Consider the following 24,230-nt stretch of genomic DNA (forward strand, 5'->3'; position numbering starts at 1 on the left):
TGGACCCTGCATGTCAGCAGGGGATTCTTAAAGCTGGTGGCTCTGTAACGGTGTGGGGCATGTGCAGTTAAGAGTGATATGGGACCACTGATACATCTAAATACAACTCTGACAGGTGACACATACATAAGCATCCTGTCTGATCATCTGCATCCATTCATGTCCATTGTGCAATCTGATTGACTTGGGCAGTTCCAGCAGGAAAGTACGACACCCCACATGTCCAGAATTGCTACAGAGTGGATTCAGGAACACTCTTCTGAATTTAAACACTTCCGCTAGCCACCAAACTTCCCAAACATGAATATAATTGAGTATATCTTGGATGCCTTGAAACATGCTGCTCAGAAGAGATCTCCACCTTCTCATACTCTTACGGATTTATGGACAGCCATTTAGGATTCATGGTATCAGCACCCTCCAGCACTACTTCAGATAATAGTCGAGTTCATGCCATGTCATGTTGTGTCACTTCTGCATGCTCACAGAGGCCCTAAACGATATTAGGCAGGTGTACCAGTTTCTTTGGATCTGCAGCATAATTGACAGGTAAACACAAATACCACTTTTACCATATTATTGTTTTATATAAGGTATATGATGCAGGTTAACAAATGACATTGATCTTACATTAAACAACATTAAGGCAGAATGTTTAATCTGTAGATACTGACTGAAACACAGGCATTTTTTCTTGATTGTCTCCCATTTAGCCTTCCATTTCAGATGCCTGAGCCAGATGAAGTTCTTGTTCTTGTGTAAAAGAAAATTACATTTTATTAATTTTGTTGAACTGCAAAAGTACAACGAATTTTTCCATCACTGTTTTGCCCAACAAAATACTTTATTCTGGAAAGCTGTGCACATATTCTCAAACTTTACCAGCATAGTTGGCCACATAGGTATGGGAGATATGAGACCATAAGAAACCGCTGTGATCCAATAGTGATTTATATATCTTCTGTGCATGCATACCGTGGTATTAAAATGTGTTTGGCAATTAGCCATTCTAGCCCACATTAACTGTGTGCTTCTCAGCACACCAAATACCATGATCTCTCCTTGCATCTCTGTCCTGTGTTTTGTCACATGGCCCATTGCTCTATTCAAATTAACATCCATATATTTGACCATCATTCATTTAGAAACATTTTTCACACTATGCAAGTACTTAAATGAAATACATTACACAGCTCTGTTCACACTTATTCCATCACATACTGTTACATTTTCTCATTGCAGTTATTTTTATTTTAATATATTTCATTAACTACTGTGTAAATAAATAGGAAACAAATGTGAGTACCAATAAAACTGTGCCAAAAGCTGACTAGCAACTTCATGTGGCGAAAAATTTGGCATTGAAATAAGAGATGTGTAAGCAATATACACTCCTGGAAATGGAAAAAAGAACACATTGACACCGGTGTGTCAGACCCACCATACTTGCTCCGGACACTGCGAGAGGGCTGTACAAGCAATGATCACACGCACGGCACAGCGGACACACCAGGAACCGCGGTGTTGGCCGTCGAATGGCGCTAGCTGCGCAGCATTTGTGCACCGCCGCTGTCAGTGTCAGCCAGTTTGCCGTGGCATACGGAGCTCCATCGCAGTCTTTAACACTGGTAGCATGCCGCGACAGCGTGGACGTGAACCGTTTGTGCAGTTGACGGACTTTGAGCGAGGGCGTATAGTGGGCATGCGGGAGGCCGGGTGGACGTACCGCCGAATTGCTCAACACGTGGGGCGAGAGGTCTCCACAGTACATCGATGTTGTCGCCAGTGGTCGGCGGAAGGTGCACGTGCCCGTCGACCTGGTTCCGGACCGCAGCGACGCACGGATGCACGCCAAGACCGTAGGATCCTACGCAGTGCCGTAGGGGACCGCACCGCCACTTCCCAGCAAATTAGGGACACTGTTGCTCCTGGGGTATCGGCGAGGACCATTCGCAACCGTCTCCATGAAGCTGGGCTACGGTCCCGCACACCGTTAGGCCGTCTTCCACTCACGCCCCAACATCGTGCAGCCCGCCTCCAGTGGTGTCGCGACAGGCGTGAATGGAGGGACGAATGGAGACGTGTCGTCTTCAGCGATGAGAGGCGCTTCTGCCTTGGTGCCAATGATGGTCGTATGCGTGTTTGGCGCCGTGCAGGTGAGCGCCACAATCAGGACTGCATACGACCGAGGCACACAAGGCCAACACCCGGCATCATGGTGTGGGGAGCGATCTCCTACACTGGCCGTACACCACTGGTGATCGTCGAGGGGACACTGAATAGTGCACGGTACATCCAAACCGTCATCGAACCCATCGTTCTACCATTCCTAGGCCGGCAAGGGAACTTGCTGTTCCAACAGGACAATGCACGTCCGCATGTATCCCGTGCCACCCAACGTGCTCTAGAAGGTGTAAGTCAACTACCCTGGCCAGCACGATCTCCAGATCTGTCCCCCATTGAGCATGTTTGGGACTGGATGAAGCGTCGTCTCACGCGGTCTGCACGTCCAGCACGAACGCTGGTCCAACTGAGGCGCCAGGTGGAAATGGCATGGCAAGCCGTTCCACAGGACTACATCCAGCATCTCTACGATCGTCTCCATGGGAGAATAGCAGCCTGCATTGCTGCAAAAGGTGGATATACACTGTACTAGTGCCGACATTGTGCATGCTCTGTTGCCTGTGTCTATGTGCCTGTGGTTCCGTCAGTGTGATCATGTGATGTATCTGACCCCAGGAATGTGTCAATAAAGTTTCCCCTTCCTGGGACAATGAATTCACGGTGTTCTTATTTCAATTTCCAGGAGTGTACATTTAAACTGTAAGTTACCTTTAGTCTCTATGGATATCAATCAAATCAGTTTAAATGGAATTGTCTATCTTCAGTTCTTCATGTCATTACACACCACTTCACTGGTTATGCCCTCATTGCAGTCTTCCAGTTGGTGCCACAGTAAGGATCTCCTCCTTGAGTCCTAGCTCCATCTTGCATCAGCAGACCACCTCTCTCACATTAAAGTGCAGCCACCAATGCAATGTACTCCTCTTCAGTGAAGCCATTGTGCTGACAAGCATCAAACAAATGACCAAAATCAAAAGTTGCCCGTAACTTAACCCTATGGCTTCCCAGTGATCATGTTATTGAAACCCTCCCTGGTTTACCATGTGTTTACTGTATCAGATCACAAGTGAAAGAACTTGATACACATACAAATATCAAGTGAATGCAGATTCCTTATGGATCAATCTCAGAACCTGATCACAATCATAGACTTTATAATTCATAAACATTTTTCTTAAACAGGTAAGTTATGTACTATTCCACCCAGCAGACGCGAAGTAACAGTTCATTGCATATGATGTATAATTACAATTATATCACTAGTATTTTTTCAAATTACAGATATTTTCCCTTGCCGAGTCCTTTTTTTGCCAGCTCACAACTGGCATCACCCCCATGCACCTGCTGCAAGCTCCAGATGCAACTTTTCTTGCCATATTCAGACACACCCTATTGTCCCCACAAGCTTTCTTCCTACACCCCAATATTATTGCTCACTAACTAACCCCCAAAACAACAATTACATTTACCCAACATAGACCTTAAGTCCTACAAAATCTATTACAAGTATACACACAACAATGGGTTAGTATACACAATCTTCTATATACTTAACCAATTTCACATATACAACTAATATACTTGAACAATAGTGTCCCCATTTATCACTACTATATCACCTGTCAGCATACAGCCTCAACTCATTCACATTCCAGAGAACAAATAGGTTCTTTCTTCTCCCTCCTGCCTGTTTCTCCATTTCCTGTCATTGTCACTATGCCCATTCGTAGTACTTGACCATCTGTTCACATTGCCATTGAAATTATTTCCGTAATTGTTACCCTTATTCCGATTTCTACCTTCCTTGTGTGCTACCAGTTTTGGTTAAGAACACAGTGGCCTGATCATGTTCTCCACAAAATTCAAAAACTATTCCACTGAATCAGTAGGGCTGTGTGTTAGATCCCATTGCAAGTTTTCTGGCAGGCAGCCTTCTTTTTGGTGTTGATATTTCTGGTAGTGCCCCTAATGCTCTATCTAAATGTAGTAGTTTGCAGAGTTCCCTCCAGTGATGGATACATACGGAAGGGGGGGGGGGGGCATGAGAGGTATTGCTAATAGCCACTTTGCTTGTATTGTTGAAGAGGTGAAGGCAGTTACGGAAGAGTTAGATGTAGAGATGAGTGTTCCTCGTCTTACAGGCAGAAAAAGACACAGGGAAAACTGCAATCATGATGATGCTATGACATATTGGAAGAGAGCTGTTTTTATGCCAACATTGGACCATGTTATGGCTGACATGAGAGAACATTTTGCTGAGGAAAATGTTTATCATTTAAAATTCAGTGTACCTTTGCCCTCACGACTACTGAAACATAACGGTAATGATCTGGCACAAACTGAATCAGTGCTTAACTGAACTACCAATCTTTGAAGAAGATTCACTCTTTATGATTAAAAAGAGAATAATGAGAGAAATTCTTCAATACAAGCAAATGAGCATAAATTCCCTTAATGATCGTGACTCTGTTATGCAAGCGTTGTCTGTCTGTCCTAGCTCTGACTATCCTACTTTGCACATGCTGTACAAAATATTTGCTTGACTACCTGCATCTGTTGCTATAGTGGAAAGAAGTTTTTCAACATTGTGGTGTTCAAAGACATGGCTGAGGTTGACAGCGAAGGATGATCAGCTTAATAGCTTAGCTCTGTTGAACACTCACCCTGACATTGATTGTCCTATTGACAATGGAATTAACCAATTTTCCAGGAAGAGTAGGCACATAGATTTAATCATCATTATTATTTTAGGAAGAGAACCACAATTGTAATTTTTTATAGCGTAAGATGGCATTTTCTTGTATATGTGTATATTTAGTTTAAGTAAAACTTTCTTAAACTTTGCATATGACTTGATTGTTTTTTTACTACAATAAAAGTAAAGGTAGCTCAAGATACCTTAAGTGCCCCCTCCTTGAGGTTTTTCTGTATCCACCATTGGTTCCTTCACATAGAATTCTCTTGTAGTATCTCTACCATCTCTGTAATTTGGGCCATTTAAGAAGTAATTGTTCAGCCTTAATTGCTTGGCCTACCCCCAACATTTATGCAAGAACATTACTTAAAATCCCTTAAAGTCTACAAATTCCTCAGCATGTTGGTTAGCCCAGATCTGAGTTGGTCCCTCCAGCTGTCCCTTTAGAAACTTTGCTTTTACCTCCTCACTCATCACTGATATAAAGCTATCTTTGCACGTAGCCAAGAAATCTATTGCATGGTACCTGTTTTTACCACTGAATGGCTCTATAATGCTATCAACCTCCATGGGACATCCTATCACCACATCTACCTGCCCAGCTGGTATATTACTTACAGTATCTCCAAGTTCAGTTTTTAAACCTCCAATTTCAGATTTTATGCTTGCATCTTGTTCATATTTTATATTTTCCAATTCTGAATCTAAACTTTCATGTCATTTCTCACCCACTGCATTCAGTAATTAGGTGAGTTCTTTTCCTCACACCCAACTACTCTCCTTTGGGAAACCAAGGCTACTACAATCACTCCTAATATCCTCTGATCCACAATCACTTGAAAGTTTCTGCGTCTCATCAGTCACAGCTGACGACTAGCAACACAAGATGTATAATGCAACTGATGCAAATTGTGGCTTCTACAACATTGACTATTATTGTGACATATGAAAGCAAGCATCGTGGAGATGGCAGGGCAAATGTGTGGAGACAGTCGCAGCACATATGTGTGTGGCACAGCAAGCAAGAACAGAAACATTAGCAGTACTGGTATGGTCAGCGGTGTCTCGCTACAACTGCCATGTGGACTGGTGGTAGCACGAACACAGCAGCTCTGCGAAATTCACATGGACCATCAGTATTTCAAATTGATGAAACAGACTTTCCCACAAAATATTGTTGCATGAAGTAGGCGTGTAGTGCAGAGTCTCTTATGGTGCTGTATGCTGGTGTATTAATGTTCACATATGCTCAATGATTGCAGTGCCAAACTGTTACTGCTGTGCACTGTGTGTAGGTCTGGGCTCCCACACTAACTGTTCTCAGACCTATACACTTCCTGGGACATTCAATTCCAAAATACTTTTTAAGTGGAATGTAAACAGTCCATTCCCTGATGAGCCTACCTAATTGCAATGATTCCTTTGGTTAGCAGTAACTACTGGTACTAGCAATCCAGTAGAGGGTGAATGTACAACCTGTTAAACGACTCGTTTGCACAGAGGTTTCATTTTAAGTGTTTTCTTTATGCCCTTACATAAGCGATTAATGATTATTAATGTGACCTATGAGGTTTGTCAGTGAAATACAAATATATAAGAGCAAAATGAGCAATGAAATCAGAAATTGAGGATATGCATATTTAGCACATGATAGAATTATATTGTTGCTTTATTCATAGAAAATTTCTTTTCTGTGAATAATGGTCCTTCACACAACGGTCTAGTCAAGTCTAAAATAGTTTTAGCATAGTACTTGGGGGCAATTAAGAGTTCACTACATCACTGTCACTGTAAATTGCACTATATTGATAACTCACAAACTTATAAACTGAAGGTTAGCTTCTGAACAATCATATAGGCATGATCCTACCACAGAATTAAAATGTGTGTGGCCCCTGGCCATTCTAGCCCACATTACCTGCACAGCTCCCAATGCACCAAATACCTTGATCTCTGGCTTGCATCTCTGTCCTGCATTTTGTCACATGACGCACTGCGCTAGTGAAAATAACATCCATATACTTGACCATAATTTGTTTAGAAACCTTTCACACTATACAAATATTTAATCAAAATACATTACACAGTTCTGTACACACTTATTCTATCACATACTATTATTTTTTCTCATTACAGTTCAGTTATATTTATTTTAATATATTCCATGAACTGGAACAGCAATCACTTGTCAAAACAACAACTTTATTCTTTTTTGCCTGTTTTTCATTATGTTATTCAGATGTTTCTGCAATTATTAATACATAAATTTGTTATTAAATAAACATAGAAAAAGAAATGTCAGTACCAATTTCCCAAGCAGAGGCTAATAGCATTATGTATTTATGGATGACAGTTTCAGGTGCACAGTTTCACCTGTTATGTTACAGTGTCTAGTCTGCCACTGGATCTTCCCCACTGACATCACAGTATTCGTCTTTTGGATCTGCAGCTCTCGCCCATATATTACAGGAATTAGCCATGTCTGACACAGTTTTGCATGGTGACTGGGATTCACCCCCTATTAAACCAGTTTAGATAACCATGTTCCTTGCCATTGTTCCCAGCAGGGACTGCAACTTCCAGTTTGATCATGTCCTGATTCCCTCATACAGCTAGAAAAGTCACTGTGATCTGTGTTTGCGAAACAGTAAATGGTGTTCCAGTACTTCCAATACTTCATCGTCTCTCAGTGCCCTCCGCCACACACCGTTGGGTGGCTTGTGGAGTATAAATGTAGATGTAGATGTAGATGTTTTACACAAATTGCTGTTTTGGGTTAGTCAGGCTGCACTGTATTCTAAAGGTAGTCCTCCACAATACCAAACAGTTGTTACTATTTTTTGTCCATCTTGTTTAGATCATTCATGGATGCAAAGAAAAACAGTGCGGTGTTACAAATTCCTACATACACAACTATTCACTGAATTATTTTGACTGTATTATGTTATGCATAAAAAAATCTACAGTAATGAAGATGACGGATAACTGTCTTAAATTGGTCTTCATTGTTTAACTCTCAAAACTTCATGGTCATTTGTAACACATCTCATTCAGTTAATGGCAAAGTTCTCTTACACAACATGAAACTCAGTCCAAGGAACTTTGTATTGGATAAGCAGACAGGATTCAGATGTCAAATTGTTCCCATGTCTAAAAATTGTGACTGCAGTTTTGAAATAATAATTAATTAAATTGACTAATCTGGAAAGGATGCAAGTATTTCTCGGTCCTTATACTGAATTCTGTATCAAAATTCATGCTGCCATTAAAGCAGCAGGTTATTCAAATAACAGTGAGTGCATAATTACTGGAAATCTGGCAATTTTGACCCATTAAATTGAATCACTTGCAGGTTATGTGAAGAATCACTTGCAGGTTATTGTGAAGAATCACTTGCAGGTTATTGTGAAGAATCACTTGCAGATTATTGTGAAGAATCACTTGCAGGTTATTGTGAAAAATCACTTGTAGGATGTGAATCTTCATCTCTTGAAGGGTTTAGTCTAAATTCATGTTGAAGATGGTTTACATTTTGTATTATAATACTGTAAATTGCTGGGTAAAATAGTATTGTTGGCTTCACTGTCGCCATCATCATCATCATCATCATCAGCAGCAGCAGCAGCAGCAGCAGCAGCAGCATCATCATCAGTATGACATTTGGAGCTGGGCAGGGAACTCCTGTAGGCTTTACAATCCATTAATCTTCAGTTATACACACCCATATTTTGCTCCTTCATATTTTCGTTTGTAATTTACACATTTTCCTTTAAGTTATCATTGGTACTTTTCCTTATTTCTTGGAGCCTAGTAGAGAACTTTGTCTGTCTGTCATCAATTCTCCTGGCTACATCTGTGCTCCCCCATATTTTATTTTCATTGCAGTTGTAACTATGAATTCTGCTCCCATCTGCTCCCTTATTGATTTGTTTATTTTACTCCCTCCTTGCAATCTCTGACAAGCATCTCTCCATTACTCACAGAAGAACCATGAATCCTGGAATGGTTTTCCATTAGAAGCTCATGTCCCACCACCATAACCCAAAACTCGTTATACACAATGATTATAAGCTTGGTTTTGTAAACCCTATGTAGTTTGCCATCAGTTCACAAAGCCATTTTTACTCACCTGTTTATTTCTTTTGTTGTCTGTTGTGTCATTGTTTTCAACTGTCCTGAATACAAAAACTTATTTACTGGTTCTATGACTTCATTGTCAACATATAAAATTTCGTTTTGCCTTATTTTATTCTTAATTTGATTGACATTGAGACCTACTTTCAAACTTGCTGTATTGAGTTTTTCCATTAGTTGTCGAAGTTCATCTCCACTACAAACAGTACAATGTTGTCAGCAAAATGAAAGCAGGTCATGTAGGTTCCATTAACAGAAATTCCTTCTTTGTTTTCCTAAGTTAAGGACATGGAAAGTTCCTATAGAACTGCAGAAAATAATTTGGGCAATATGGAATCTCCTTATCTCATTCCTCTTTCAGTTTTACATTTCATGCCACAAGAAACTGAAGCTACTATTTTGAGACAATGAACCCAGTTGCATTATTGCTTTCATGTTCACTGCTGCTTTTATTCTTTGGTCTCCAGTTGAATTTGACAACAAAATATACTCTTTGATACCACAAAATGAGTTTCATCTATCTTTTTTAATGTACGGACAAACATCTTGCTCCTCAATTAAGTGTCCCCTTTTTTTATATCAAATGCAACTGTGATGTTTTTTGCAGAATATGAAACAGGTGTGTTCTGGGGAGGGGGGTGGGGGGGTGGGTGATGTCAGCTTATGAAATGAATATTTGTATCATTTCATGTGAAATTGCTTCTAACATAACAATGTTTAACCCTGACCAGAACAAGTTTTGATGCTGTATTTGTGTCTTACCTCACTCACCCTTCTCCTAAACCTTCCCACTATACCTATTTCTTTTAGTAAGGAGATTTGAAACTTCTTCATATTTCAGAAATCTCAAGTTCTCCAAACATTTGTAATACCTTAAAATTTAAATTTGTTAGAATCTAAAATAGACATGTGGGCTGATTAATAGTTCAGGCAGTGATATTCCCCAGTTAAGAGGGAGCTAAGGTTTATGAGAAGAATGGCAAAGACAAAGGAAAAAGTTGACTTGGTGTAGGAGAGAAAAGCTGGTACTGTACATCAGTAAGCATTGTGTCAGAGATGACAGAAGAGATAAAAGGCTGATAAAGAAATATAAAAGAAACTTTCAAATGAAAATAAATAAAGTATGCAATTTAAATAATGTTAAATAAAATATAGAAATAAGACATAATATTTATGTTTGGATGCCTCATCCACTGTTAAACTTTTAGCTCATGGTATTAAATGAAAAAATCACTTGAGGAAACTAAAATTACAAGGAGACTGAATTGTTTCCTTGTTCTTTACTTGAGGGGGCAAAACTCCAAGCATTACTGAGATGGAAATGGTTGTTTTAGTTTTTAATGTCTTTTGCAATACTTGTAATTTCTCCTACTAAAGGTAAGTAATGGCCCAACACTCCAAATACTTCCATTTTTTTTTTTTGTTTCTTCTCTAACAGTGTTTGCAATCCTTTTAGTTCATTTCATACCTTGAATACTTCTGTCAAATGATATTGTCATAGTAAATGATATGCTGCAACCATTAGCATATGTTTTATTGTTTAGTGATGTTGGTAAGAGGGTATATTTTGAAAGTGAAATCATTACTTGTACAAGGTGTGATTGGAAAGTTTTACGAATGGATCCACTACTGCTTACTGGTTTGGCAGCCAGGTACACTGAGGGTCTGGAGTGAGTCATTGCATTCTCCTTGAACGTCCTCTGACAGGAAACTGGGTTTCCTTTATTCAGTTAATTGTGGCAGCTGGTTGAGTGCGGGTATGTTGGGCTCGTTGCCGGATTCTCTCTCTGTGAAAATGGATGTAAAAACGGAGCAACAAGTTTGTGTGAAATTTTGTTTTAAAACCGGGAAATCAGCTTCTGAGACTTACGAACTACTAAAAACAACTTTTGGAGATAATTGTATGAGCCAGTGAAATGTCTTTGTCTGGATTGACAGATTTAAAAATGGCCGCGAATCATTTGAAGATGAACCACGTTCTAGCCGTCTTACACCTCAAAAACGAATGAAAATGTGAAAAGTCGTGACTTAGTGTGTTCTGATCGTAGACTTACCATTAGGGAGATGGCTGATGAACTTAATTTAAGTTTCTATGCAGTTCAGTCAATTTTAACTGAAGATCTGAACATGCGTCAAGTGTCCGCAAAATTCATTCCAAAAGCGTTGTCAAGTAACCAAAGACAATACCGACTTGAAGTGTGCCAAGAACTGATTAATTTGACTAAAAATGACGCAGATTTGTTAAATAGTGTAATTACAGGTAACAAATCATGGGTATATGGATACTATCCCGAAACCAAAGTGCAGTCGGTGAAGACAATATTGGTGATATTTTTTCATTCTGCCGGTATTATGCAGCATGAATTTACCCCTGGAGGACAGACAATTAACAATGAATACTACAAATGTGTCCTTGACCGTTTGCGTGGAAAGGTGCAGAAGGAAAGGCCTGCATTGAGGAAAGACTGGTGTTGGGTGTTACACCATGGCAATGCTCCAGTGCATCGTGCCTTCATCATTGAATTTTTGACCAAATTCAAAATTCCTGTGCTTCTACAACTGCTATATTACCATGATTTGGCCCCTGCAGACTTCTACCTGTTTCCTAAACTGAAATTTTCACTAAAAGGGAAGGGATTTGACTCGATTGAAGACATCCAGGAAAATATGGAGAGTATCCTTAACAGACTTCAGGAAAAAAATCTCCAGGAATGTTTCCAAAAGTGGAAACACCATTGGAGTCAGTTTGTTCAGTCAAAAGGGGACTTTGAAGGAGATGCATCACAGTACCACCATTGTACAATTATAAGCCCATTCTTAAAACTTTCCAATCACACCTCATATATTCATCATATTTTACTGTGCTACAGAGTAACAACATTCCAGTAGAGATTCAGCCTTACATCAACAGCTGTATATATTTCTAACACTGTAGGAAAGACTGCACATAGCAGAACAGCACTTGTGATGTATTAAAAAATGAATCGAGCTAACATGGAGTTTCGTAATCTATAGTTTTTTTAGTATAGTCTATTGAGAAAAAGTACAAACCTGTCAAGTACTTATTGTTATTAAAATAGCTTTCCAAGTTCCTTCACATTTACAGTGTGTTTTGTGATTTTTGTGTGCTACTGAATCTTTCATCTATTATTGGGGAGGTATGGTCGTATAAGGATCGTAAAAAAATTTTTGCTATATCTTCACATAAAGTATTGTATTTTAGGAAACTTTAATTTAATTTAATTTTTTTAGCTTGATCTTTGAAATACTGCATAAAACAAACATGAAGCAATATATTATTATGTTACAAAAGTTATATTCTTTTTCTTACTTTTCAGAGAAGAAGTTCTGCAATATGTTCAACTGAAGACAAAAAATGACAAAGCTGTCAAAAAGAAAAATGCAGAGTTTATTCATACCTCAACAGAATATCAGGCTGTAAATGATGTATATGCAGCACTTCTAAAGGGAGAACCAATCACAAAACATGTAATATTGAAATCAATTAATTTTGTCAGTGATAGTTCATCTGAATATCTTGACTGATATAATGAGCATAGAGACCTGGGCCATACTACTTTATGTGCTGTGCAGTGTTGGCTTGTATGATTAGTTTCTTCTCTCTGTGGCCCAATGTATAAAATAATAATTATTAATAATTTTACTAATGTTTTTTTTCCACTTGTGGGGAATATAATGCTATTTTACATATGATAAATATAACATTTTAAATAAAAATTAACTATGAAATTCTCTCTTCTTACTGAACTGTAGGTGTCTTATAGATCCACGATTCCCATCTCAGAATGCTGACCAATTTAAAGTCCTAATTACTCCTTTGTTTTATTTATCCACTGTTGTGTCTATTAACTTTCCATCGAAGATTATTTATATATTTATTTTACAGTGGAATTCAATGATGTGAATGAGAAAGGCAACCATTCAGTCAGCCTGCAATTCTAGAAGATATAATAGTTCTCACCTGCTTTTTAAATTTTCATTTATCAGTTCAATATGAACAGTAGTTTTCCTGTGTAGCCAAGTCAGATAAACTATGCCCCTTCCTCATTACTTACCCACACAGCATTTCCTTCTTTTTTCTGTTCTAATCTTCTTGTTCCATAGTCTGTTAGACAATTCTACTACTAAAAAAAAAACACACACACACACACACACACACACACACACACACACACACACACACACACACACAGAGAGAGAGAGAGAGAGAGAGAGAGAGAGAGAGGTGCAAACGCTCAGTAAAAATACAAAAAAAATTCTGAGCTCTTGGAATTAATCATGCATCTAGCAAACTTGAATCATTAATTAAATTCTTTGAAGACAAACTGCAGGTTACTACAAGGATTACCAGCACAAAAACAGACTTAAAATGCATATATATACTGGGTAATATTTCTTGCAAGACTTAGGGAGGATAACAGAAAGGAGGCAGCACAACTAATCACCAGTAATGTAACCACTTAAATTAAAGGCTGAAAGTGCACAAGTAACTCGAGATAGTGAGGTATTAATTAAGGATAAGATGGATGCAAAGGCTAATAGACTCGTGTCATGGAGCTACACCATAGAAAGAAAGAAAAGGATGAACTAAGGAAATGAAAATGTCCAACAGTGTGTTCTTAACTGAAACAGAATTAAAAGAGGAAAAAAAATAATGAGAACCAAAGAAAATGGAGGCCTGTAGTGATAATAGAAGACTTTACAGTAATTCTGTAAGAAAGTGCAATGAATTAGTCAATATGTTATAAATGGTTGGGTGAAACAAAAACTAGATTTAAAGCAGGTCCGAGAGGAAAATAGACAGTGCATCACCTGCTGGTGTAAATTATAAATTCAGAAACAGTTACAAAGAAGAGGGTGCATGTTAGCTTTTAATCAATCACTGTGATTTGCAGTTACAGAATGTCAGAACTGTGTGTGCAATGCAAAATTTTGAGGGACATAGTTTGCTGTTTGCCCCTCTGTGGAGAATCAGGCCTTCTGAAGGAGGACTGCAAAAACAGCAAGTGAGTGACACTACAGACTGTGTGTAAACAGAAAGAAGCTGCGCAGCTGACAGTGCAAAGACTGAAAGGTACATCCGATATTCTTGGAGGGGAAAATTCGAAGAACAAAACATGGATTCTAAACCACAGAGTAATTGGTTACCAAATTTCATAGGGAACCAGAGAATAATGATAACTGGAAATGTGATACTGGGTCAACAGTTGAAGATGAAACACTACTTGGGAATGAAATTGTAAATCATAATCTCCTTGATCAGACAGATAATACAAATACTCATTATCTTTGTAAGAAATGAAAACGTCCATCAAAAGGAAAATGAGTAGCAGAAAGGCCAAAAAGACCATCCAATTTGAAGGGTAGAACACGAACCACTACAGCCACACAAACAGAAAATAAGGCTTAATCTATGGATAAGGTTGATAAAGAGGAGGACAGTAATAAGGAGTACGATAGAAAATAGATAGGAGCGGAATTTTGGGTAGTGGCAAAAAGGAAGGGAAGCCCAGGAACTTACAGCACATACGCCTCTAGACTAGGAAGCATTAAACTCTCAAACTCCTAATAGCTCAAAAGTGAACTGAATACAACTTGTGACAGCACATGGTAAATGACAGTAGATAATAATGTTATAAGATCACAAGTGAACAGGAACTCCTAAGAAATTGTAAAAAGAAGCGAACATGGCACAAAAAATGGAAGAAGTTTCTGAATGGATCTGCAGCCTGGGTGCAAATCTAACATTATTAGCCAAGTTGGAGGAAACGCATTTGTTAAACATAACAGTAAGACAACTGGTACAACATAATTGCATAATTGTTCACATTAATGCCAGTATTATACTAGCAAATTTCTTTGACAAAGAAATTTGATCAAATATTTGTCTTTCATCTGTGACAAAAGTCTTTGATGTGGCACAAAAGGGATATTACACTGTCATCAAATATCATGGGCATTAGCTGCTAGTGATTCTTGCAAAAGACCTTTCAGTCTTGTCTTTGCTTCTGTGCCTTGTGTGCGCCTATTAAGATTCTTTTTCGTGAATGCAACATTTAGTCATCTAGCATGCCCCCAATGATGCTTTGTTTTTAAATGCTAATCTTCACCTACAGGTAACACATGTTCCACTACTATTAGTGCAAAACTCGGTTCCAATACAATTTCAGCTACAGATATCACTTTTGCATCATAAATGAATTGTATTGTGCAAATTTCCTTTCTTTGAAAAACAACAGTTCTCTAATTCCATTTCAGTGAAAAAAATTAACATCAATGGTGACAGTGAAATTGCTGTTGTCTTTCCTGGTTTTCATTTATTATATAAACCTTTCAGTGTAAACTATTCTAGTTAACTTTGAAGAACGTAATTTCCATATCGCTGTCTAAAAAAGAAAAAAAAACATTTTATTTCATTCGAGATTATAAAACACCTTTCTATATTTGTAGTGCCACAAAAAGCCTCCAAAATGCAACCTCTGTTGCATCTTAAATGTGCTGCGCTATTCCATGTACATAATACACAATTGTTTCACATGGCACATTTTTACATGCCAGCCACCTGTAGTAAAGAGGGGATGATGACTTTGACCAATGGCCAATAAGTGAGTTATCGAATACCAAAATATCAAATAGAAATCGTTGTACTTGCCAATTGCAGTGATTTAGTAGCTTTTATTTTGTACACAATGAAGAAACCACACACTTTATTACGTTACATAAATTTGCAGTTGATAGCTCCACCCAGTTCTCAAAGAATTAACCCTATGTAAAGTCGAACACTACAATAGTCTATTTACAAATGGCAAGAAGTATAATTTATCACAACATTTTACTGCAAATTAACACTTCTAGCATTTTCTTGCCAATATTTCTGCTAATCCTCGTCTCTTACCAAAAATTACACTCGTAGATTAAGTGAGATGCGTGTATAATGGCCGGTAAGTGAGTTACGTGAGTTATCATTTGCCAAAATGTCTAATAGATTGTCGTGAAACAAAATTCCAATCTATGAACAGTTTTCATATTTAAATGCAGGCAGGTATCACCACTCTGACATGGTCAATTACCAACAACAGAAAACAATGAACACAACTGGAAGACACCAAAGATTGTCATCAGACAGTTTATGAGATTTTGTGTTGACTTCTGTATTACAGAATGTATGCTAGAGCATATTAATAGAAGAACCAGTACAAATGGCATTGGAGATACTTTGTGACACAACTGCTCAAGGAATGCATGCCAGGGCATATTATCAGGAAAGGGTTAGTCCACGTGAAATCAAGCAGTGATCTGGTTCTTGATACCTCAGACTTTTATAATTTTTGTATGCTTATAGTAATAGCCGTTTGCATGAAAAATCCCGGTTTAATTTTTTTTGGACTTTTTATTTAGTTATTAATTTTTAAAGCTTCCAAAATTATATGATTTTTAGTATGTTTTGAAACCTTAAAGTAAATATACCTCAAAAACTATTTGATTTACACACCTAAAATTTGTACCATTTTATTCGGTTGCTTATAAGTTTTGAGTGTGTGTGCTAATTGACAATATTCATAACAATGCTGAATTTTATGAGATGAAATTATTTTTCAATTTTGAAAATTACAAAATTTGATATATGTTACTCAAACACTATTTGTAAATGTGTGTGTCAAATTTCATGATGGTGTTTCAGTGGGAACATATTAAAATAAATGTTAATTTATTGGTAAGTGCTGCACCTTGGGTATCGTCTGTACAGCTTTGAACTCTTTATAGTGTTGTAGTATGCCAAAAACTAAAGAAGGTTTCAACTCATTAGCTTTTATTTAATGACAAACAATTTATTACATTATTAGAATTTTTAATTTAAATATGCATCTGGCTTTCCCATGATAACTGAAGATATTTTAACATACACCATAACAGTTACACACGCTCAAAAAGACTACAAATAACTTACTTAGGTAAACCTTCATTTTACAGAAACAATGATGTTGGTGTTATTTAACAACGTGTTACCTGAGTGCCTTGCACAGAGCAATGTTTTACTCATCTTCAACAGGAAGATGCTATGGTGATCTAACAATCTCATCTGAATCTAAAATTATGCATTGCACTTGTCTTTTAAATTATGTAAAGTAGCCCTCTCAAGCAATTTATGACATAACCAATGCAACAACACACTTTTCCAATATAATCTGAGACTTTTTGCAGATCTTCATCTGATAGCCTATACATTCTTCTAGTGGCAGTTGAGGGATTTACTTTACAAAGTGCGAAATCTAATCAAACAATGGCAACTCCAGATTGGAATACCAAACATGTAAGAAACATATAGTTTGCTACTTACAATAAATATTGCACATTATATTGGAAACAGGCCCAACTTAAATGCACTTACGGGTTAGCTTTTGAACACAGCCTGCATTAGAAAAAGAAAAAAAAAACACGCACACATTCATTCATACAAGCAAGCACACCTCGCGCATAGATGACTGCAATCTCATGTAGCTCAGCCCAGAATGGTCAGAGACATCAGAGATGGTGATTATGTGTGCATGAGGTGTGCTTACTTGTGAGAAAGAACATGTCTGTGCTTCTTTTTCTGATAAACGCTGTGACACAAAGCTAATATGTTGTGCAGTCTATGACCTAATGTGTTATCTTTATAGTAAGCAGCAATCTATCTTTCCTTACAAAATATTAATTTTCTTTATTACATTCAACTTATCTGGCCTTCTTGGTTAGATCTGGTTTACAGTGATGTGTAACTAAAAGGATCACTTCATCTCTGGATACCACAGAAGCCATTTACTATCTATTATCGTAGGTACAAGCAATAAGTTTTGTAATTGTTCAAAAGCGTGCTGCACTTAAATTGTATGGACATAAAAATTCTTAAAATCATTAATAATTTTTTTTGCCTTTGATTTTGCTCATAGTTATAAATGTATGATACTTATGTATGCTATGGCTTTATAAAAACTGTTTGCCAAGCTCCTTTTTTTATGCTGCATGCTCATAATTTGTCACATTTAGGTGACTCATGCCATATATGCTTTATCCCATACAAATGATGCTTCCACAACTGATTAATGTGTGAGTTACGAAAATCACTTTGGCTATTATTTTATGTGCATTTATTAAGCCATTCATTTCATTCTATATGAACACCCTCTATTGACAAAGTGGCACAAATGTGCCAATGTCATGATTTAAAGTGCGTAATTTTCCAATAGAATGTTGAACTGCTCACATCGGAATACAAGTACAATATTCCTCTTAGTGTGCTCTGATTAGTACCTGTCGTATTGCAATACGTGCCTTTCAACATTTTATTGGGCGATTAAGCTACACCCATCTTCTACATGCTCCTCAAAATCCACAAGCCCAACATTCCTGGACATCCCATTGTAGCAGGCTATCTTGATCCCACTGAAAGAATTTTCTCTCTTGTTGAGTGACATCTCCAACCAGCTTCATAAAAACTAGCCTCCAACATCAAAGATAATAACCTTCCTTCACCAACTCCCCACCATCCCCACTCCTTTTCCTCTGGGATCCATACTCCTCACTGTTGATGCTACCTCCAGATACACCAATATACCTCGTGCCCATGCCCTTGCCACTATTTAATGCTGCCTACATATCCCACCATCCTTTAGACTACCAACCCACCACCCCATTTCTTACACACCTTACCAATTATATCCTGACTCGCAACTACTACTAGTCGCTTGATGGGACAACCCATGGCACGACCATGGGCACCTGCATGGTACCCTCCTGTGCCAAGCTGTTATGGGCCATATAGTGGAAACCTTCCTAGCCTGCCAAAAGCCCCAATGCCTAATCTCCAGATTCATGATCCACACTCCAGGCCATGACACCCTATCCTCGTTCCTTCACAACCTCAACACCTTCTCTTTCATCTGCTTCACTTGGTCCACCTCAACCCAGCGTGGTACCTTCCTTGATGTTGACCTACTCATCTCTGATGGGTTCATCCACACCTATATCCACAATAAATTCACTAACCAACAGTACCTGCATTTTTACAGCTACCATCCCTTCCACATCAAAAAACTCCCCCTCTACAGCCTAACCACCTATGGATGACATGTCTGCAGTGACACGAACTCCCTTGCACAATTTCCTGAAGGTCTCATGAAGCCTTCACATTCACAGACAGGCACCACTCCCCAAACGTAGTCCACATACTAATTTCCTGTGCCGTATCCCCACAATGAACCCCCCTCCCAAAAAAAAAAGAAATCCTCCCACCACCCCCAACAATCAGCTACAGAGGAGTGCTTCTCACCCTGTACTGGAATGACAGAACCATACTCCTCATCAGGGCTTTGATTATCTACCAGCATGCCTGAAATGAGGGATTTTCTACTCAAGATTCTTGCCACCATTCTGAAAGTGGTGTTTGTGGCCCACAACACCCTAGTCCATCCGTATGAATCATATCCCTGTGGGAGACCAAACTGCAAGACATGCCCAATCCATCTATCCATCACTTCCTACTCCAGTCCTGTGAGAAGCTTATCCTACCATATCATAGGCCAGGCCACTGGGGAAAGCAGCCATGTCCTATATAACTCTGCCCTAACACTACGTATCTTTTTATGTAGGAATGATTACCAAACAGTTGTCCACCAGAGTGAACAACCACTGCCAAACTTTGACCAACTGCAAAGCAGACCAGCTAGTGGCGCAACATGCATCTGAGTACAACACGCTCAATTTCAATGGTGACTTCAGAACACAGACCATTTGCATCCTTCCCTCCACAACCGACATCTCTTAACTCCGAAGGTGGGAGTTATCCTTGTAACACATCCTTTGCTCTCATCATCGTCTTGGCCTTAATCTCCCACACCCTCCAACCAACAGTTTCCCACTCCTCCGTCTTGCCACCCCGTCCAAATACATGAACTCACGTCACCTCCAGTAAGTGCTGCACCCTACAGGCTCCACCAATTATTCATCACATAGCCTGTCTACCTACCACCTCTCTCTACATCTACAAAGATATTCTGCAAGCCACCATATGGTGCATGGTGGAAAGTATCAAGTACCACTACTGGTCATTCCTCCCATGTTCCACTCGCAAATAGAGTGAGGAAAAACGACTGTTTGTATGACCTCGAATTTCTCGTATCTTATCTTCGCAGCCCTTATGCACAATGTATGTTGGCGGCAGTAGAATCATTCAGCAGTCAGCTTCAAATGCTGGTTTTCAAAGCATCTCTGTAACACTTGTGTGTTGTTCAAACCTACCGGTAACAAATCTAGCAGCTCGCCTCTGAACTGCCTTGATGTCCTCCTTCAACCCAACATGGTACTGAACCTAAACACTCAATCAGTGCTCAAGAATAGGCCGCATCAGTGTCCTGTATGCGGTCTCCTTTACATGTGAGCCACACTTTTCTGAAATTCTCCCAATAAACTGAAGTCCACAATTCGCCTTCCCTTCCACAGTTCTCATGTGTTTATTCCATTTCATATCGCTTTGCAACATTATGCCCACACATTTAAATGACTTCACTGTGTCAAGCAGGACACTATTACTACTGCATCTGAACATTACAGGTTTGTTCTTCCTACCCATCTGCATTAACTTACATTTTTGCACATTTAGAGCTAGCTGCTATTCATTACATAAAGTAGAAATTTTATGTAGGTCGTCGTGTATCTTCTTACAGTCACTCAGCTTTTACATCTTACCGTACACCACAGCTCATCAGGAAACAACTAAGTTGATGCCCACCCTGTCCAAAAAATCATTTATGAATAGAGAGGAACAGCAGTCCGACCACACTTCCTTGAGGCAATCTTGACGATAACATTGTCTCCATGAACACTCGCCGTCAAGGACAACCTACTGGGTTCTATTACTTAAGAAGTCTTCAAACCCCTCACATATCTGAACTTACTCCATATGCTCGTACCTTCATTAACAGCCTTCAATGGGGCACTGTGTCAAATGTTTTCCAGAAATCTAGAAATATGGAATCAGCCTGTTGCCCTTAATCGGTAGTTCACAGTGTATCATGTGAGATTAGGGGAAGATGAGTTTCCCACGAGCTGTGCTTTCTAAAACCTTGCTGAGTTGTGGACATCAGCTTCTCAGTCTCAAGAAAATTTATTATATTCAAACAGAATATGTTCAAGGATTCTGCAGCAAATTAAAGTTAGGGATATTGGTCTGTAATATTGGTCTGTTCGTTTACCCTTCTTATACATAGGAGTCACCTGTGGTTTTTGCAGTTGTCTGGAACTTTGTACTGGGTTAGAGATTCACAATAAATGCCAGCTAGGTAAGAGGCCAGTGCTGTAGAGTAGTCTTTGTAAAACCGAACTGGGATTCCATCCGGACCTGGCAATTTATTTGCTTTTAAATCTTTCAACTGTTTCTCTACACCAGGGATGCTTATTATTATGTTAGCCCATATGGGAGTCAGTCTGTTGGTCAAATGACAGAATGTTTATATGATACTCCTGTGTGAACGATTTCTTGAATGTGACATTTAAAACTTCGGCTCTTGTTTTGATACCTTCAATAGCCGAACCAGACTGGTCAACAAGGGACTAAATGGAGGCCTTACACCGGCTTAGCGATTTTACATACGACGAGATTTACTCAGATTCTCTGCCACATATTTTTCTAACGTATGGTGGTGGTAGCTGTTATATAGCCTGATGTACGGACGTTTTCACCGACACACGAATCTCTACTAATATTTGCTTGCAATTATTTGTGCATTCCCTTTTGAACCATGAGTGCAACAGCCTCTGCATGCATCTTTTTGTGTTACAATGGCATCACACGTGCAATTTCTTGATGAACCTTCAGACTCAAAGAGAAACTGTACAGCTTGGCCATCAAAATTCACACCTGAAAATAAATCATGAAAAAGTATTTGGTCTGTTGAGTAACCATGGGAAAAAATTACATATTTCATTTCGTTACACACTTTGAAGAGCTTCATAAATATTAGCCATCACCCAAGCAATGCTCTGACTTCACAGGAACTTTAACCATTTGCAGCACAAAATCTGAATAGAACAAAACTACACTTCAAACACAAAAGACAAACCTACAACTTCATTTTGCGGTTGTGTAAAGTTTCCATGATTCCATATTTTCATACCGATGTCCATTCATTCTATACTCGATACCACTGCTGTAGACCTTAAATCGAAGTCTCGTGTGATATCGGCAAAATATAATTTCCAGACTTGTAGAATTTGTAACTAAAAGTCTAAGAAGCCATCCTTGCCTAGGGTATTGGACAGGTCACAGGTGGTGGAAGTGAATACATTGCTTCAGCTGAGAATACAAAATAAGCAGTCCCAGACCAAGGCAAAACAAAACTAAAGCCACTTTGCAACTGTCTTGTGGTTCAAATGGTTCAAATGGCTCTGAGCACTATGGGACTCAACTGCTGAGGTTATTAGTCCCCTAGAACTTAGAACTAGTTAAACCTAAGGACATCACAAAGATCCATGCCCGAGGCAGGATTCGAACCTGCGACCGTAGTGGTCTTGCGGTTCCAGACTGCAGCGCCTTTAACCGCACGGCCACTTCGGCCGGCAACTGTCTTGTAGCAAGTGGTGAAATGGTCAGTGTCTGTTCACCAGTGGTGCAGCTGAAATTCGTATTCTGGAACTAACCCTTCTAGTCTTAACATTCTGAGTTCACTCAATGAGTCTACTCAACCCCTCCTGATTCCAGGTGCAATGATCATGGGGCATTTTGATAATCACAGTATTAGCCCAGGTGGGCAATCCACCGCCAGTATGGTCTCTTGGATTCTGGCGCGGCCAGGTTAAAATGCAATTCAGCAGAGGAAGTCCGAGTCTTCTGGTCAACTTAAAACGAAAACAAATACATTTATTGAAACACTTAACATACAAACACTTTTACAGCCAGGAAAACTTCATAAGTTGGGAGATACATTAAAAGAACAGATGGTCCAAATTTTGACACTTCAAGAAACACGATGCACAATAACACCATGGATTTCGGCAATTATCGTCTTTTTAAAACTAAAACTGATAAAAGAATACTTAATAATGCAACAGCTGGAAGTTACTTTTGCAGTCTCCAAAAATATTTTAAACTCAATAACGGATATAAAACCCATTAATAATACACTAATGACAAGTGCTCTTAAATGTGCAAATAAAGCATCATTTTAATGCCCATATGCCAGTCAATGAGGATAACTGTAAAAAACCTGATGAAGTTAATGAAGCTTGGGAAACATTAGAAAGCTTATCTCGAAAATTCCCTCAAACCATGCTAAAATTATAATGGACAATTTTAATGTTCAGTTGGGTAAAGAGAAAAAAAATATAAGAAAATAGTGGGTGGATTTCCTGTGCATAAATGGGCGAACCAAAATGACAAAAAACTTGTTGAAACATGCAAAAAATTTTTACCTTAAAACCATGTCAACACATATTAAAAAATACCTAAACAAAACCCTCGTGGGCTCCCAATACATTTATTGGGGAATTTCAAATAGCTCATGTAGCAATTTAATACTCCAACTACAAAGAAATATTAAATGTTAAATGTCCAAGTTAGGAAACGGGCTAATATTCATTCTGACCATCCTTTAATGTGAAAAAAAAGTGCAGACTCAGAAACTCTCCAAAACAAAAAATGTTATCCCAAAATTTGAAGCTGCTAAAATAACCCCAAGTCTAACAAGTGAACTTAACAAAAAACGATCCAACAATTGGAAAAGTCTAAAAGAAAAGTTCATCAAAACAGCACAAAATTTAATTCCACTTCGAAAGAAACAAAAACACCCTTGGTGGAATGTGGATTGTGAAGCAGCAGTTATGTATAGGCAAGAGGCATTCAAAATTTGTAATAGTAACAAAACCGAAAAAAACAACACCTTTCTAACTGTGAGAAAATAAACATCTAAATTAATCCAACAGACTAAAAGAAACTACGAAAATGCACAACTTTTGGAAATCGAAAAAGATTTCCAGAAGAACAATTTAAGAAACTTTTATGAAGCATTCAAAACAAACAAAGCATCTGGAGAAGATGGTATAATCGCAGAATTGCAAAAATCAGGTGGCTCTTACACTATAAAAGAGATCACTCAACTAATATGACATATCTGGCAAACTGAGAAAATACCTGAGAACTGGAAAATTGCCCTAATTCATCCATTGCATAAAAAATTGGATAGAACCGATGTTAATACGAGTAATTACTGAGAAATCTCCCTTC

The 24,230-nt window shown here is 38.6% G+C and overlaps 1 protein-coding gene across 1 annotated transcript in view; it reads left to right on the forward strand.

Annotated features, from left to right (window-relative positions):
• LOC126213286 (uncharacterized) overlaps window positions 1-12,499 on the forward strand; it is a 292,020-nt gene extending 279,521 nt beyond the window's left edge. The window contains exon 6 of the mRNA XM_049940953.1: window positions 12,292-12,499. Coding sequence (XP_049796910.1) covers window positions 12,292-12,320 — 29 coding nt within the window. The 3' untranslated portion in view covers window positions 12,321-12,499. The remainder of the gene's footprint in view (window positions 1-12,291) is intronic.
• Window positions 12,500-24,230: the final 11,731 nt, after the last annotated feature.

Source organism: Schistocerca nitens, chromosome 11 (assembly GCF_023898315.1).
Source record: "Schistocerca nitens isolate TAMUIC-IGC-003100 chromosome 11, iqSchNite1.1, whole genome shotgun sequence".
Taxonomy (NCBI): domain Eukaryota; kingdom Metazoa; phylum Arthropoda; class Insecta; order Orthoptera; family Acrididae; genus Schistocerca; species Schistocerca nitens.